Consider the following 16,987-nt stretch of genomic DNA (forward strand, 5'->3'; position numbering starts at 1 on the left):
CGTTTCACTTACGAGATGGAAAAGGATGGGAAGCTGCCCTTTCTAGACGTAACAGTCATGGAAAAGGGCGGAGGTTTCCACACTGCAGTCTACACTAAGGAAACAAACATAGGAATGTGCCTAAATGCCAACAGCGACTGCCCAGACAGGTACAAGAGGAGTGTTGTTAACGCATATGTCGACCGTGCTCTCAGCCACAGCTCAGAATGGAAGCAAGTCGACGAAGAACTCTGTAGGGTAAGGCAGGTCCTAGTCAATAACGGCTTCTCCAATGGTTTCGTCGAAGACATCATAAGAAGGAAAGTGAAAAGCCATGCAACCTCTGAAGAGACAACTAACACAACACCTATACTCCCTATTAGACTATTTTACAGGAACTTTTTTTCCACAGCTCATAAAACGGAGGAAAGGGTCCTGAAAGATATTGTTAATAGAAACGTTATCCCTACAGACAAAAATCAGAGGATACAACTGACGATTTACTATAAAACCAGAAAAACAACCAGCCTACTCATGAGAAACTCTCCAGACACAAAACAGAACGCTTTAAAAGAGACTAACATCGTCTATGCCTTCAAATGCCCACTTGGGGACTGTAAGCTCCAAAAAACCCAGTATATAGGCAAGACAACAACATCTCTTTCTAGGCGTTTAACGATGCATAAGCAACAGGGCTCCATTAAGGAACATATAATCTCTTCCCACAACCAAACCATCGCAAGAGAAATCCTAGTAAACAACACAGAAATCATCGATAGATACAGCGATAGCAGGCGGCTTGATGTTTGCGAGGCACTACACATCAAGAAGTCAACACCAGCAATCAACAGCCAATTATTGCACAACTATATTCTACCCACCTCAAGACTCCGCTCCAATATAGAAGCATCAAGAAATATGGACCAATAGGCTTTCTACAAACACTTCTATTCAATATCCATTGTTTCGTGTTCTGTCTTGTGTTGATGAAATTAATACCCTATTAATACTCTTGTTCTGTCTTGTGTTGATGAAATTAATACCCTATTAAAACCACATTTTGTTCTGTCTTGTGTTAATGCCACATCACCCCTTCCACCTCACTCAAATGTAGATATAAAATCGGAGATGCGTAAGTTCTATTCAGTTGTGTATTTGTGAACTAAAGTCTTTGAAAATGTAATAAGTTTTACGAAACGCGCTCGTGTCGCGTCAGACTAGAAATAAAAAATGAATTTTGGAGAATTGATTTTTGATTTACCTCCAACAGTGAAGCGTAATGTACGAAAGATTGAGAAAATTCGTGTTAGAATTATTAATCTTACTTTTTCGGTCATATTTAATAGTATATGTCTACAGGAAAGACTGCTACCAAAATATACTAATATATATATATATATATATATATTTATATATATATATATATATATATATATATATATATATATATATATATATATATATATATATATATATATATATATGCACACAAACTTGCCTACACTCGCAAGTGAAGTTAACACAACTTTAGACACCACCCACCAGGTAGACTCGAATCCAGACAGCACAGTTGCTCACACAACTGGCATAACAAGTACGCCTTAACCTACTACACCAAACTCAGACCCTTAAAAGGAATGGAAATTTCAGGGCATTTCCCTTAACATTTCCACTCCTCAAGTGCATATATGAATATCATTAAACGCTGTATATCTACCAACCAGTTTAAAAGGGAGACTAAGAAATATAAAAAAAAAAAAATGATTGCAGTGCTTAATTCATCCAGAATCATTCCAGATTCCGGGCAACAAAAATCATCCCAGAGCTAAGTCATCTCTCGCATCAGGAACTGTCTAGGGCCACAGAACTAACAACACTGCAAACCTGGCATGACAGGGCGGATCTCATTGAAACTTTCAAAATACTGAACAATTTGGAGGATGTTGATCCGGATATTTTCTTCACAAGGTCAGATGTAACACAAACAAGGAGCAACGGGTTCAAGCTCAATACGTCACAATGTAGGACTGAGAACAGCTAGGAGATGTTTTTTCACCCACAGGGTTATTAACTCGTGGAATCGTATACTCGCCAAAGCCGTAAAGGCCTAAACTCTGTTAACTTTTAAAGTAAAAGTGCAAAAGATCATCAAGGTAAATGGGGAACCTTCGACAAGCCGCTGGCTTCCTGTCCTCGTCGAGGCCACTAGTCTTAGTGGCTCTCGGGTAAACTCCATTATCGGTGAAAAATTACAGTAAGCTGCCGCCTAATAAGGACAGCCTGGGTAACTTTAGAAAATAAGATAACTCAAGGAAGATATCAGTTACAAATATGCCAAAAATATACAATAAATGAAAACTAGTTCGATTTCAATCAAACTTTTTTGACGAGTTGTATATGAAAATTGTTTCATCTGGTCCAAGTCTCGGCATCGTAGCATAAATAAGAAGGGAGAAAATAATATTGAATTATGTGTCAAAAATTTTCCAAAATGGTCAAAAATTAACATCAAACAAAAGTGTCAACTGAAATCATGTCTATGACTCTCAGCTATCATAATAGCATATGTTAACAAAAATTAATAATTAGTTTCATAAAAAAAATATAGTTAAAAAAAATTGATTTGTTTTCAATTTTACTTTTCTTATTTGTTTATCGCATGATTTGCATGAAACTTATACACGTGACTGCACGTGAGCCTATCTGTAAGGGTGCCAATTTTAGAGGAAATTGGTTGATGTCAACCTCAGCCACAGATGGCAGCACATTAGACTTTAATTGTTAATGATTTATTTTTCAAGTAACATAAACTGAGTCCCTACATTTCATTTTTCTTCAATTTACATAAAACTTAATCTTATATGTAAAGTTTATGTCTCTAAAATCTTATGCCAGCGTTTTATCCTAAGTTCATTTATTATTTTTACAATAGCAATAATTTTTTAGGGAAATTTGACTATTTGTATTAGTAGAACTAAACATATTTTGGAAAATCCGCAGCTACAGATCTTTTATTATATGCTAATGTGCTAGAAAATTTTCATAGAATGATTATATTTGAAACTTATGGTTGTAGGAACTTACTGAAAATGTGTAATATTCGTTGAAAAAAAATTAAATCTCCCTTTCTATTTAGGCTGCAGTACTGAAACTTGGGACAATTGCAGCCTTTTTCTATACAACTAGTCAAAAAAAGATTTGTTAATATTAAAAAAGTTTAAAAAACTAAATCATGGTTCCTTAATTAAGTTCATATTTGTTAGCAAAGACACTTTGCATCAGAGTTACTAAGGTAATTATTAGTCAACAAGTAAGGTTAATTCAGCATTATCAGCGCTGAATTAACTTTACTGGTGGATATTGCAGCCAACTGGGAAGTGTATTGATATATGAGTGTGTACACCTCAGGTGTCTGCGGGACGTGGTCGGCCATGGTGGGCGTAGGGGTGGGCGGTGTTTGGGTGAGACGGTGCCGCCCACGGGCCAGGACGGTGGCGCTGGTCATGGCCGCCTGTCTGGCCACCCACACCGCCGCCCTCCTCTCCCTCATGTTTATATCCTGCCATGTTGACGCTGACCTCCCCGGCATCATGGCCCCTGACTTCAGGTATGTCCAACACTTCAGGTATGTCCAACACTTCAGGTATGTCCAACACTTCAGGTATGTCCAACACTTCAGGTATGTCCAACACTTCTGGTATGTCCAACACTTCAGGTATGTCCAACACTTCAGGTATGTCCAACACTTCAGGTATGTCCAACACTTCAGGTATGTCCAACACTTCAGGTATGTCCAACACTTCTGGTATGTCCAACACTTCAGGTATGTCCAACACTTCAGGTATGTCCAACACTTCAGGTATGTCCAACACTTCTGGTATGTCCAACACTTCAGGTATATCCAACACTTCAGGTATGTCCAACACTTCAGGTATGTCCAACACTTCAGGTATGTCCAACACTTCAGGTATGTCCAACACTTCAGGTATGTCCAACACTTCAGGTATGTCCAACACTTCAGGTATGTCCAACACTTCAGGTATGTCCAACACTTCAGGTATATCCAACACTTCAGGTATGTCCAACACTTCAGACATGTCCAACACTTCAGGTATGTCCAACACTTCAGACATGTCCAACACTTCAGACATGTCCAACACTTCAGGTATGTCCAACACTTCAGACATGTCCAACACTTCAGGTATGTCCAACACTTCAGGTATGTCCAACACTTCAGGTATGTCCAACACTTCAGGTATGTCCAACACTTCAGGTATGTCCAACACTTCAGGTATGTCCAACACTTCAGACATGTTCAACACTTCAGGTATGTCCAACACTTCAGACATGTCCAACACTTCAGGTATGTCCAACACTTCAGACATGTCCAACACTTCAGGTATGTCCAACACTTCAGACATGTCCAACACTTCAGGTATGTCCAACACTTCAGACATGTCCAACACTTCAGACATGTCCAACACTTCAGGTATGTCCAACACTTCAGACATGTCCAACACTTCAGACATGTCCAACACTTCAGACATGTCCAACACTTCAGGTATGTCCAACACTTCAGGTATGTCCAACACTTCAGGTATGTCCAACACTTCAGACATGTCCAACACTTCAGACATGTCCAACACTTCAGGTATGTCCAACACTTCAGACATGTCCAACACTTCAGGTATGTCCAACACTTCAGACATGTCCAACACTTCAGACATGTCCAACACTTCAGACATGTCCAACACTTCAGGTATGTCCAACACTTCAGACATGTCCAACACTTCAGGTATGTCCAACACTTCAGACATGTCCAACACTTCAGACATGTCCAACACTTCAGACATGTCCAACACTTCAGACATGTCCAACACTTCAGACATGTCCAACACTTCAGGTATGTCCAACACTTCAGGTATGTCCAACACTTCAGGTATGTCCAACACTTCAGACATGTCCAACACTTCAGACATGTTCAACACTTCAGGCATGTCCAACACTTCAGACATGTCCAACACTTCAGACATGTCCAACACTTCAGACATGTCCAACACTTCAGACATGTCCAACACTTCAGACATGTCCAACACTTCAGACATGTCCAACACTTCAGGTATGTCCAACACTTCAGACATGTCCAACACTTCAGACATGTCCAACACTTCAGACATGTCCAACACTTCAGGTATGTCCAACACTTCAGGTATGTCCAACACTTCAGACATGTCCAACACTTCAGACATGTCCAACACTTCAGGTATGTCCAACACTTCAGGTATGTCCAACACTTCAGACATGTCCAACACTTCAGACATGTCCAACACTTCAGATATGTCCAACACTTCAGGCATGTCCAACACTTCAGGCATGTCCAACACTTCAGATATGTCCAACACTTCAGACATGTCCAACACTTCAGGTATGTCCAACACTTCAGACATGTCCAACACTTCAGGCATGTCCAACACTTCAGACATGTCCAACACTTCAGACATGTCCAACACTTCAGGCATGTCCAACACTTCAGACATGTCCAACACTTCAGGCATGTCCAACACTTCAGACATGTCCAACACTTCAGACATGTCCAACACTTCAGACATGTCCAACACTTCAGACATGTCCAACACTTCAGACATGGCCCACAACTTATGGTCCCTATTTTCAAACATTACTGATTATTGACCAACTTGTTTAACTGCTGATATCTCTCATGTATAAACTAAAAGAAAATTGTAATCTTATGTTTATTTAGTTAAAATTCCTTCTGATGTTCTGTAACATTTTCTGCTGTTCCATCCATCATGTAATTATTATGTCTCCATTTCTTTTTTTTTCCTCTTTACAATTCAATTTATGCTTTTGATCTCAAGTAGTATTTAGTTTTTAGTCAGTTTTTCCCACACCTTTCCCGAAACGCTGTGCGTATTATAGTGACTTCAGGCATTGTATGTACTAACTCTATATATTAATCCGACATTATATTTGTAACTCATTTTTAATGTATATATATCTTTACCTGAATAAACGTCTTATCAAATACAGGCAGCCTTATAACTTTAGGGATGGCTTTTAACAAGTAACAGTCCTCGTGGCACAGTGGTAAAGCACTCGCCTGCGCTTTGGCCTGGGTTCGTTTCCTGGCTGTAACGGCCAGACATGTTTGGCCTCTCCATGCTTTTCCTCCTCCCACTTCACTCCTTCATCTCACTCTTTGCTTTCGGGGGGATTACTCGCCTTTTCTCCAGCTCCAACTTGTGATGCCATGTTATCCTTGGCCACCATTCATGACGTCAAATTCTCTGCATGTAAGATGTGTGCTATGACTTTTTCTCAGAGACAGGTCATTCTTCGTCACCCATTGTTGCTCTGTGGTAATCCCATTCAGCACAAAGATTATGCTAAACTTTTGGGGTTGATCTTTAATGCTGGTTTGTCTTATAGTCGCAACACATCTTTCACATCAGAGTTGAATCACGGAGACAAGCAGTCTCCGCGGTGTAGTGGTAAGACACTCGCCTGGCGTTCCGCGAGCGCTATGTCATGGGTTCGTATCCTGGCCGGGGAGGATTTACTGGGCGCAATTCCTTAACTGTAGCCTCTGTTTAACGCAACAGTAAAATGTGTACTTGGATGAAAAAACGATTCTTCGCGGCAGGGGATCGTATATATTCCAGGGACCATAGGATTAAGGACTTGCCCGAAACGCTACGCGTACTAGTGGCTGTACAAGAATGTAACAACTCTTGTATATATCTCAAAAAAAAAAAAAAAGAATGCTCTGAGGCCTTTACTTTACTCAAACTCTTGTCCTATACTTTCTAGGGAGCTGATAGATGCACACTCTTCTCTTGTGCTGTCTAAACTCCATTATCACTGTCGCTTACTCCTTTACACCTTCGACCTCTTGCTTGATGGTCGGCACCACACTAGGTTATGCCTCTTCTCTGGTGCCTGTCGTTCGTCCCCCATGTTGTACGTTGAAACTGGAGTGCTGTCACTACAGGATCGTTGTGATTGTTACTGCTTTCGCTACCTTGCAAGATCTCTGCAACATTATCTTTCTCACTTTTCACAGGCTTTACTTGTTGCCCCTCCAGTAGGCTCTGTTTCCTTTCAACACCACCTTTTTTTATAAGGATGTCTCATTTACAAGTCTCCCTCTTGGTTTGTGTTCACAATGTCTCATGTCGTTCCATCCATCCATGTCGTTCCATCCATGTCCCACATGGGAAGTTTTGCAAGATTGAACTACATGGTAAAGACTTCTACCCATCCAATTGTTTCGAAATACCTTGTCTTTTTTATATTTTTCTTCACACTACAATTCTGTTGTCCTATTCACAAATGGATCCAATTCTGCTGACAGTGTTGGTTGCTCTGTAGTCTCTCCGGACCAAATCTCCGAGGCTAGCCTCTTCACAACTGAACTGTGACGATCTTGTATGCTCTTCGAAAACTGTTTTTCTGTCATGAACGCTCCTTTATCATTGTGGAGCGTTCCACAGGATTTTGACCATCCTGTGATGGTCAAAATTCAGTATTGGCTGTTTCTTATCTAGCAGAATTAAGCTTTGCTGGGTTTTCATTCATATTGGTGTCTCGCCTTAAATTAGCAAGTTAAATTTAATTCAAGTAAGTAATTATCTAAAGGTGCCAAGCTAGTGGAAATTTAATTTAAACTGAATTTAATTAAATTAAATTAGGTCATATTGCCCTAAATGAATGTGCGGTTACTGCCGCTGAGGAGGCTATCCGCGCTTGTTCCGTTTCCAGAAAAGGCATCCCCTTATTCAGATTCCTACCCAGTCATTCACTCGTCAATCTGAGACCGTTGGCAGGGTCGTTTGTCTTATGTTAAAGGCAACAAACTGCTCACTCCTGAGGGTGGTTTGTCATCTTGGCCTTTATCCTATAACTGTAACCGGCGGTGGGAAACGGCTCTGGCTTGTTATGTATTGGCCATACATGTTTAACTCACAGGCATGTAATGGAACGCTGGCCTGGCCCTTGTTGTCCACATTGCATTGTCCGTCTTACGGTCATGCACCTGCCCAGATTTACAGGACATTCTTGTATCTTTCCAACTGTTCCTAGTGGTCATTTGTCCCTCGATAGAATCTTTAGTGAATCCAATAACTTTGATATTTCTCGCGTTATGTACTTTTATTATCGTATTTGCATGTGAAGTGATTTTTAAGGCCTTTTGAATATACAGCAACACTTGCGGATCTGCATAATCCCCCTTGGCTTCGTGCCTTCTTTTCATAATTATTTCTGAGTAATCACATACATAGTTATTATAGTACTGTACATGTTGATATATTAAATAATTTAACCTTATTTTAGACAATTTTTTCTACTGTTTCTATCCAAAAACGTATTTTGTTATATCCGTAACGGAACGGCTTCACTGTAGACGACTTGTGAAGTCCCATTCAACTCGGGTGAAGTATGTACTTAGACATGTCTTCAGTGAAAACAGACAACTGTTAATTTAGGATAAATCTGTATTTCTAGTTAAGTCAGCTTCAGTAGTTATACACTCTCCCTAATAATTGTCCAACTATGCTGAAGGATCAGGAGTGGACCACTATGTTGTTCCTGTATATCTGCCTTTATTTTTACTAATGAACCTAATCTGTTACCAGTACTTGTTACATACCTGGAGCATACCTGGTATATTGTTGTCTTAATGAGCCTAATATGGTGCCAGTAGCTATTATAATGACCCTAATCTGTTACTGGCAGTTGCTATTATAATGACCCTAATCTGTTACTGGCAGTTGTTATTATAATGACCCCTAATCTGTTACTGGCAGTTGTTATTATAATGACCCTAATCTGTTACTGGCAGTTGCTATTATAATGACCCTAATCTGTTACTGGCAGTTGCTATTATAATGACCCTAATCTGTTACTGGTAGTTGTTATTATAATGAGCCTAATCTGTTACTGGTAGTTGTTATTATAATGAGCCTAATCTGTTACTGGCAGTTGTTATTATAATGAGCCTAATCTGTTACTGGCAGTTGTTATTATAATGAGCCTAATCTGTTACTGGCAGTTGTTATTATAATGAGCCTAATCTGTTACTGGCAGTTGTTATTATAATGAGCCTAATCTGTTACTGGCAGTTGTTATTATAATGAGCCTAATCTGTTACTGGCAGTTGTTATTATAATGAGCCTAATCTGTTACTGGCAGTTGCTATTATAATGACCCTAATCTGTTACTGGCAGTTGCTATTATAATGACCCTAATCTGTTATTCATTTTACTGATCCTAGTATGGTACTGTAGTTGCTAGTAGTAACTGCCTTACTAGCAATTTCAATAAAATGTTACAGTTTAGCAGTATAGCCGCCAGTGTTAATATGGGTCTGGTGAGCACATCCCAACTCACAGTAGAGCACATCCCAGCTGACAGTAGAGCACATCCCAGCTCACAGTACAGTAGAGCACATCCCAGCTGACAGTAGAGCACATCCCAGCTCACAGTACAGTAGAGCACATCCCAGCTCACAGTAGAGCACATCCCAGCTCACAGTACAGTAGAGCACATCCCAGCTCACAGTAGAGCACATCCCAGCTGACAGTAGAGCACATCCCAGCTCACAGTACAGTAGAGCACATCCCAGCTCACAGTAGAGCACATCCCAGCTGACAGTAGAGCACATCCCAGCTCACAGTAGAGCACATCCCAGCTCACGGTACAGTAGAGCACATCCCAGCTCACAGTACAGTAGAGCACATCCCAGCTCACAGTAGAGCACATCCCAGCTCACAGTAGAGCACATCCCAGCTCACAGTAGAGCACATCCCAGCTGACAGTAGAGCACATCCCAGCTCACAGTAGAGCACATCCCAGCTCACGGTACAGTAGAGCACATCCCAGCTCACAGTACAGTAGAGCACATCCCAGCTCACGGTACAGTAGAGCACATCCCAGCTGACAGTACAGTAGAGCACATCCCAGCTCACGGTACAGTAGAGCACATCCCAGCTCACAGTACAGTAGAGCACATCCCAGCTCACGGTACAGTAGAGCACATCCCAGCTGACAGTACAGTAGAGCACATCCCAGCTCACAGTACAGTAGAGCACATCCCAGCTCACAGTACAGTAGAGCACATCCCAGCTCACGGTACAGTAGAGCACATCCCAGCTCACAGTACAGTAGAGCACATCCCAGCTCACGGTACAGTAGAGCACATCCCAGCTCACAGTACAGTAGAGCACATCCCAGCTCACGGTACAGTAGAGCACATCCCAGCTCACAGTACAGTAGAGCACATCCCAGCTCACGGTACAGTAGAGCACATCCCAGCTCACAGTACAGTAGAGCACATCCCAGCTCACGGTACAGTAGAGCACATCCCAGCTCACGGTACAGTAGAGCACATCCCAGCTCACAGTACAGTAGAGCACATCCCAGCTCACGGTACAGTAGAGCACATCCCAGCTCACAGTACAGTAGAGCACATCCCAGCTCACGGTACAGTAGAGCACATCCCAGCTCACAGTACAGTAGAGCACATCCCAGCTCACAGTACAGTAGAGCACATCCCAGCTCACGGTACAGTAGAGCACATCCCAGCTCACGGTACAGTAGAGCACATCCCAGCTCACGGTACAGTAGAGCACATCCCAGCTCACAGTACAGTAGAGCACATCCCAGCTCACAGTACAGTAGAGCACATCCCAGCTCACAGTACAGTAGAGCACATCCCAGCTCACAGTAGAGCACATCCCAGCTGACAGTAGAGCACATCCCAGCTCACAGTAGAGCACATCCCAGCTCACGGTACAGTAGAGCACATCCCAGCTCACAGTACAGTGTACAGCGGTGCTCACTGTCATTGTGCATGTAGGGTTGAGTCTCGCTTCTTGACTCCCATATATCTACTTTAAATCTACTAATGTATATAGGTTCCCCAGCTTATTGAACTTCGTTATATCTACTTTTAAATGTGTGGAGGAGGAACAGAGAGAAAGAGAGAATGTGTGAATTAGTGTGTAATTACCTAAGTGTAGTTACAGGATGAGAGCTACACTCATGGTGTCCCGTCTTCCCAGCACTCTTTGTCATATAACGCTTTGAAACTACTGACGGTCTTGGCCTCCACCACCTTCTCACCTAACTTGTTCCAACCGTCTACCACTCTGTTTGCAAAAGAAATCTTTTTAATATTTTTTTCAGCACTTTTATTTCCTTATCTTGAATCTGTGTCCTCTTGTTCGTGCAGTTGCTGGTTTCAGGAATTCCTCTTTATCAATTTGGTCGATTCCAGTTAGTATTTTGTTAGTGATGATCATTTCACCTCTTTTTCTTCTATCTTCTAGTTTTGGTATGTTTAGCGCCTCTAGTCTCTCCTCGTAACTCTTGCTTTTCAGTTCCGGAAGCCATTTTGTAGCTTACCTTTGCAACTTTCCCAGTTTATGTGCTTCTTGAAATTTGGCCACCACACAACTGCTGCATATTCCAATTTTGGTCTCACAAAAGTCATGAACAGTTTCTTTAGTATTTCACCATCCATATAATTAAAAGCAAGTCTGAAAGCGACACATACGCGCCTCTCACAATGTTCTTTATGTGTTCCTCTGGCGACAGCTCACTATCCACAACCACCCCTCAGGTCTCGTTCTTATTAGAGTTCTGTAATTCCTTTCCACATAATTTGTAAGTTGTGTGTGGTCTATTTTCTAAGATTCCACATTCCATCACATGGCATTAATTCACATTGAATTCCATTTGCCATACATATTTTATCTAGATTAATTTGAAGGACATGACGCAAACAATTGTCTGCGTCTAATATCTTGCCATCATCCGTAAACATGTTCATATAATTCTGTATTCCTTCTGGTAGATCGTTTATGTACACGATGAACAATACTGGTGCAAGAACTGAACCCTGTGGTACTCCACTAGTAACATTCCTCCAGTCAGATACCTTGTCTCTGATTACTGCCCTCATCTGTCTGTCAGTTAGAATGTTTTTTATCCATGCCAGAATTCTCTTTGTCACCCCTCCAGCATGTTCCAGTTTCCAGAACAGCCTCTTGTGTGGGACTATGAAAAGCCTTTTTTTTTTTTTAGGTCTGAATGAACACAGTCAACCCAACCACCTCTTTCTTGCAGTATCTCTGAGGCTCTATCATAAAAACTAATCAGATTTGTTACACAGGATCTTCCTATTTAAAAACCCATACTGTTTTATTATTTATTTATTTCATTTTATATATATATATATATATATATATATATATATATATATATATATATATATATATATATATATATATATATATATGTTTCATTGAATATGACCGCATATTCTGTATTAATTATTTTCTGGTTTAGGGCTTCTATCCCTCTAACTATTTTCTTAGCATCAGGGCTTAATTGAAATAGGAATTCTCCAAAACTCATTTTCGTACTTTTAAGGTGAAGAAAAGAAGTGATTTACTATAGAGTGTATTACACTTATTTGTATAATTTGCACGACGTTTCGAACCTCCATGGTTCATTCTCAAGTGAACAGATCTTACAATACTAGTTGATTTTATACCCGCATTAGGTCAGGTGATAATACAATGAAGGTGAAAAACATGGGGGGATACATAAGGGATAAACATAGGGGCTGCAGAAGGCTTATTGGCCCATACGAGGCATCTCCTATCTAAACACAAAGATTAATCCAGTGTAATTGGCCTGTTATGTTGGACATTGTCTTCTGTGTTGGCATCGATATGTTCTTGTCTTGTCCTTACTCTCATGGTGGGTAGAGTAAATAGTTCCGTGATTTGGGTGTTCATGGTAGGTCGCTCTATTCTTATGTGAATTGCCTCAAGAATTTGTAATCTTCTTGAATCTTGGGTTTTGTCTATTATGCAAGTATTCTTGTTCAACATTTCTCTTGTTAGAGTAATGTCATGGGCTTGTCTCATGTGATTCCTAGGGGCACCAGATTAAAGATGGCATGTCAAACGCCTCGTCAGCTTGGTCGACGTCATACCTATGTACTTACATTGAAGGTTACATCCTTCGTGGGGGCAAGTGTACATGTATACAACGCTTGACTGCTGTAGAGGGTTCTCCGTCGGCTTCGGGCTGTTTTTGATAAGGAGTTCGGAAGTCTTCTTGGTTTTGTAGAATATTATCAGGTTTATGTTTTGGTTAGGAGTAGTGCTTTTTACTCCTTTACGGATTATTTCTTTCATTATTCTTTCCTCTTTTATATGTTCACTGTGCATGGTTGATTTGTAATATAATTTTATTGGGGGTGTTGTGGTTTCTGTTCTAGGTTCTGAATTATACCAACGGTCCAAGTGTCTTCTTATAGCAGCGTTTATTTCCGCGTTGCTATATCCGTTGTTCACCAATACCTGAGTTACTCTTTCAAACTCTCTACTCACGTTGCTCCATTCAGAGCAGTGGGTAAGCGCTCGACGAATATAAGCATTGAGAACACTGGCTTTGTATCTTTGGGGGCACTCACTTCTACCGTTCAGGCATAATCCTATGTTGGTGGGCTTGGTATATACGTTGGTGCTTAAAGAGGTTCCTGTTTTTGTTATTAGTACATCCAAGAATGGCAGACTGTTATTTTCACTATTTTCATGTGTAAATCGGAGTACTGACTCTCTCTCTAGGTGTCTTTTTAGGTCAATTAGTTCATCTGAGTCTTTTACTATTACGAATATGTCATCTACATAAATTGTCAATTCTTATCTAAACCAAAGATGCATCAAAAACGCCTGGAAATCGAAATGCTTCTGGACGATATCCATAAGCTAGAAGACAACAAAAAAGTCATCACCACTGACACACTTCAAGCTGAACTACTTGCAGAAGCAGGGAAAAAACGAGGAACATATTCATCTACAATCTTAACCCCACGACTCAAAGAAGCAGCGAAACAACTAAAAAATCTGAAAGACGTAACAATAAGAAAAGCCGACAAAACAGCAGCATATGTATTGATTCCTACCCATGAATACATGAACAAAATTAGCGACATCCTAAGTGACGACTCCAAATTTCAACGAATCACGAGGAACCCCGTAGAAGACCTTAAGCGGAAAGTAAACAAAACAATTACAGCAATCAACGCAAAGAAAGGTAGTGTGCATTTCAATAAACTTCAAGGCGACTATGGCTTAGGATATGCCTACGGCAATGTTAAGACGCATAAACCAGGTAACCCACTACGCCCTATAATCAGCCAAATACCAACCCCAACTTATCACCTGGCAAAGAAACTCAATGAACTCCTAACTCCATACACTCCAAGTAAGTTTAGTCTACAATCATCAGCAGATTTCCTAGAATTGATCAAATCTACCCAGCCCGATGGAATCATCGCTTCCCTGGACGTTGAATCCCTTTTTACCAACGTCCCAGTCGACACAACCATAGGAATGATACTGGACAGAGTATACAGAGACGAGAGCACCCCCAAATTAGACATACCTGAGCCACACTTGAAAAGTCTTCTCGAAGCATGTACAAAGGAAGCCCCTTTCATCAGTCCACAAGGAGACATGTATTTACAAATAGACGGAGTAGCAATGGGCTCCCCCTTAGGAGTTTTATTTGCTAATTTTTATATGGGAACCATCGAAGATAGGGTCTTCAGTAGCAGACAAAAACCAACTGTATACTGCCGTTATGTAGATGACATATTCGTAATAGTAAAAGACTCAGATGAACTAATTGACCTAAAAAGACACCTAGAGAGAGAGTCAGTACTCCGATTTACACATGAAAATAGTGAAAATAACAGTCTGCCATTCTTGGATGTACTAATAACAAAAACAGGAACCTCTTTAAGCACCAACGTATATACCAAGCCCACCAACATAGGATTATGCCTGAACGGTAGAAGTGAGTGCCCCCAAAGATACAAAGCCAGTGTTCTCAATGCTTATATTCGTCGAGCGCTTACCCACTGCTCTGAATGGAGCAACGTGAGTAGAGAGTTTGAAAGAGTAACTCAGGTATTGGTGAACAACGGATATAGCAACGCGGAAATAAACGCTGCTATAAGAAGACACTTGGACCGTTGGTATAATTCAGAACCTAGAACAGAAACCACAACACCCCCAATAAAATTATATTACAAATCAACCATGCACAGTGAACATATAAAAGAGGAAAGAATAATGAAAGAAATAATCCGTAAAGGAGTAAAAAGCACTACTCCTAACCAAAACATAAACCTGATAATATTCTACAAAACCAAGAAGACTTCCGAACTCCTTATCAAAAACAGCCCGAAGCCGACGGAGAACCCTCTACAGCAGTCAAGCGTTGTATACATGTACACTTGCCCCCACGAAGGATGTAACCTTCAATGTAAGTACATAGGTATGACGTCGACCAAGCTGACGAGGCGTTTGACATGCCATCTTCAATCTGGTGCCCCTAGGAATCACATGAGACAAGCCCATGACATTACTCTAACAAGAGAAATGTTGAACAAGAATACTTGCATAATAGACAAAACCCAAGATTCAAGAAGATTACAAATTCTTGAGGCAATTCACATAAGAATAGAGCGACCTACCATGAACACCCAAATCACGGAACTATTTACTCTACCCACCATGAGAGCAAGGACAAGACAAGAACATATCGATGCCAACACAGAAGACAATGTCCAACATAACAGGCCAATTACACTGGATTAATCTTTGTGTTTAGATAGGAGATGCCTCGTATGGGCCAATAAGCCTTCTGCAGCCCCTATGTTTATCCCTTATGTATCCCCCCATGTTTTTCACCTTCATTGTATTATCACCTGACCTAATGCGGGTATAAAATCAACTAGTATTGTAAGATCTGTTCACTTGAGAATGAACCATGGAGGTTCGAAACGTCGTGCAAATTATACAAATAAGTGTAATACACTCTATAGTAAATCACTTCTTTTCTTCACCTTAAAAGTACGAAAATGAGTTTTGGAGAACTCCTATTCCAATTAAGCCCTGATGCTAAGAAAATAGTTAGAGGGATAGAAGCCCTAAACCAGAAAATAATAAATACAGAATATGCGGTCATATTCAATGAAACATATATATATATATATATATATATATATATATATATATATATATATATATATATATATATATATATATATATATATATATATATATATATATATATATATATAATATACAAGACATTGGGTTTATGAGAGTACATAGCATTGATGTTTTTAAATTCTTGTAAAGCCACCTACCCAAATAGGTGAGTACAATTAGGTGAGTACAATTAGGTGAGTACTAACACACACAGCGTTTCGGGCAGGTCCTTTATCTAACAGATAATTTTAAGTAAGTTATTTGTAGCAAAATTGAGAACTGTTAACAGGTATATTGCAAGAAAAATTTACGAAGATTAGAAGGTACATTATAGTAAAATTTGAGGAGTATGAACAGGTACAGTATAGCATAATTTGAGGATTATATCTAAGTATATTGTAGTAAAATATGCTTGCAATATAACTAACATGATATAAGACGATATTAGTGATTACAACGGTGAATGGCTCAGGCAGGTTTGTTGGGGGAGTGGGTAGTACTAGATACAGTGTGTGTGTGTGTGTGTGTGTGTGTGTGTGTGTGTGTGTGTGTGTGTGTGTGTGTGTGTGTGTGTGAGTGAGTAAAGTTGCACCACGGGTGTAGGTGTGCTTCACTGGTGTGTACGTGTGTTGCAGAAGTGTGGAGCTGCACCGCGGGTGTAGTGAAGGGTGCAGGTGTGCAGCGACGGAGGTGTCGCCAGTGTGTGTGCGCGACGGACCGATCACTCTCTCCTACTACTCCCCGTGTCATGCTGGCTGTCCTCCTCCTCCTCCTGCAGCCGCACACTCCACTCAAGACCCTCTCTCCAACTGCACGTCAGTACCTTCCCTGTGTGGTCACCCTGCACGTCAGTACCTTCCCTGTGTGGTCATCCTGCACGTCAGTACCTTCCCTGTGTGGTCACCCAG

At 40.6% G+C, this 16,987-nt stretch overlaps 1 protein-coding gene across 1 annotated transcript in view; it reads left to right on the plus strand.

Annotated features, from left to right (window-relative positions):
* Positions 1-16,987, plus strand: part of LOC123754683 (solute carrier organic anion transporter family member 2B1) — a 104,383-nt gene that overhangs the window by 70,931 nt on the left and 16,465 nt on the right. Inside the window, exons 8-9 of the mRNA XM_069326663.1 lie at positions 3,388-3,586; positions 16,715-16,894. Coding sequence (XP_069182764.1) covers positions 3,388-3,586; positions 16,715-16,894 — 379 coding nt within the window. The remainder of the gene's footprint in view (positions 1-3,387; positions 3,587-16,714; positions 16,895-16,987) is intronic.

The sequence above is a fragment of the Procambarus clarkii genome, chromosome 18 (assembly GCF_040958095.1).
Source record: "Procambarus clarkii isolate CNS0578487 chromosome 18, FALCON_Pclarkii_2.0, whole genome shotgun sequence".
NCBI lineage: Eukaryota > Metazoa > Arthropoda > Malacostraca > Decapoda > Cambaridae > Procambarus > Procambarus clarkii.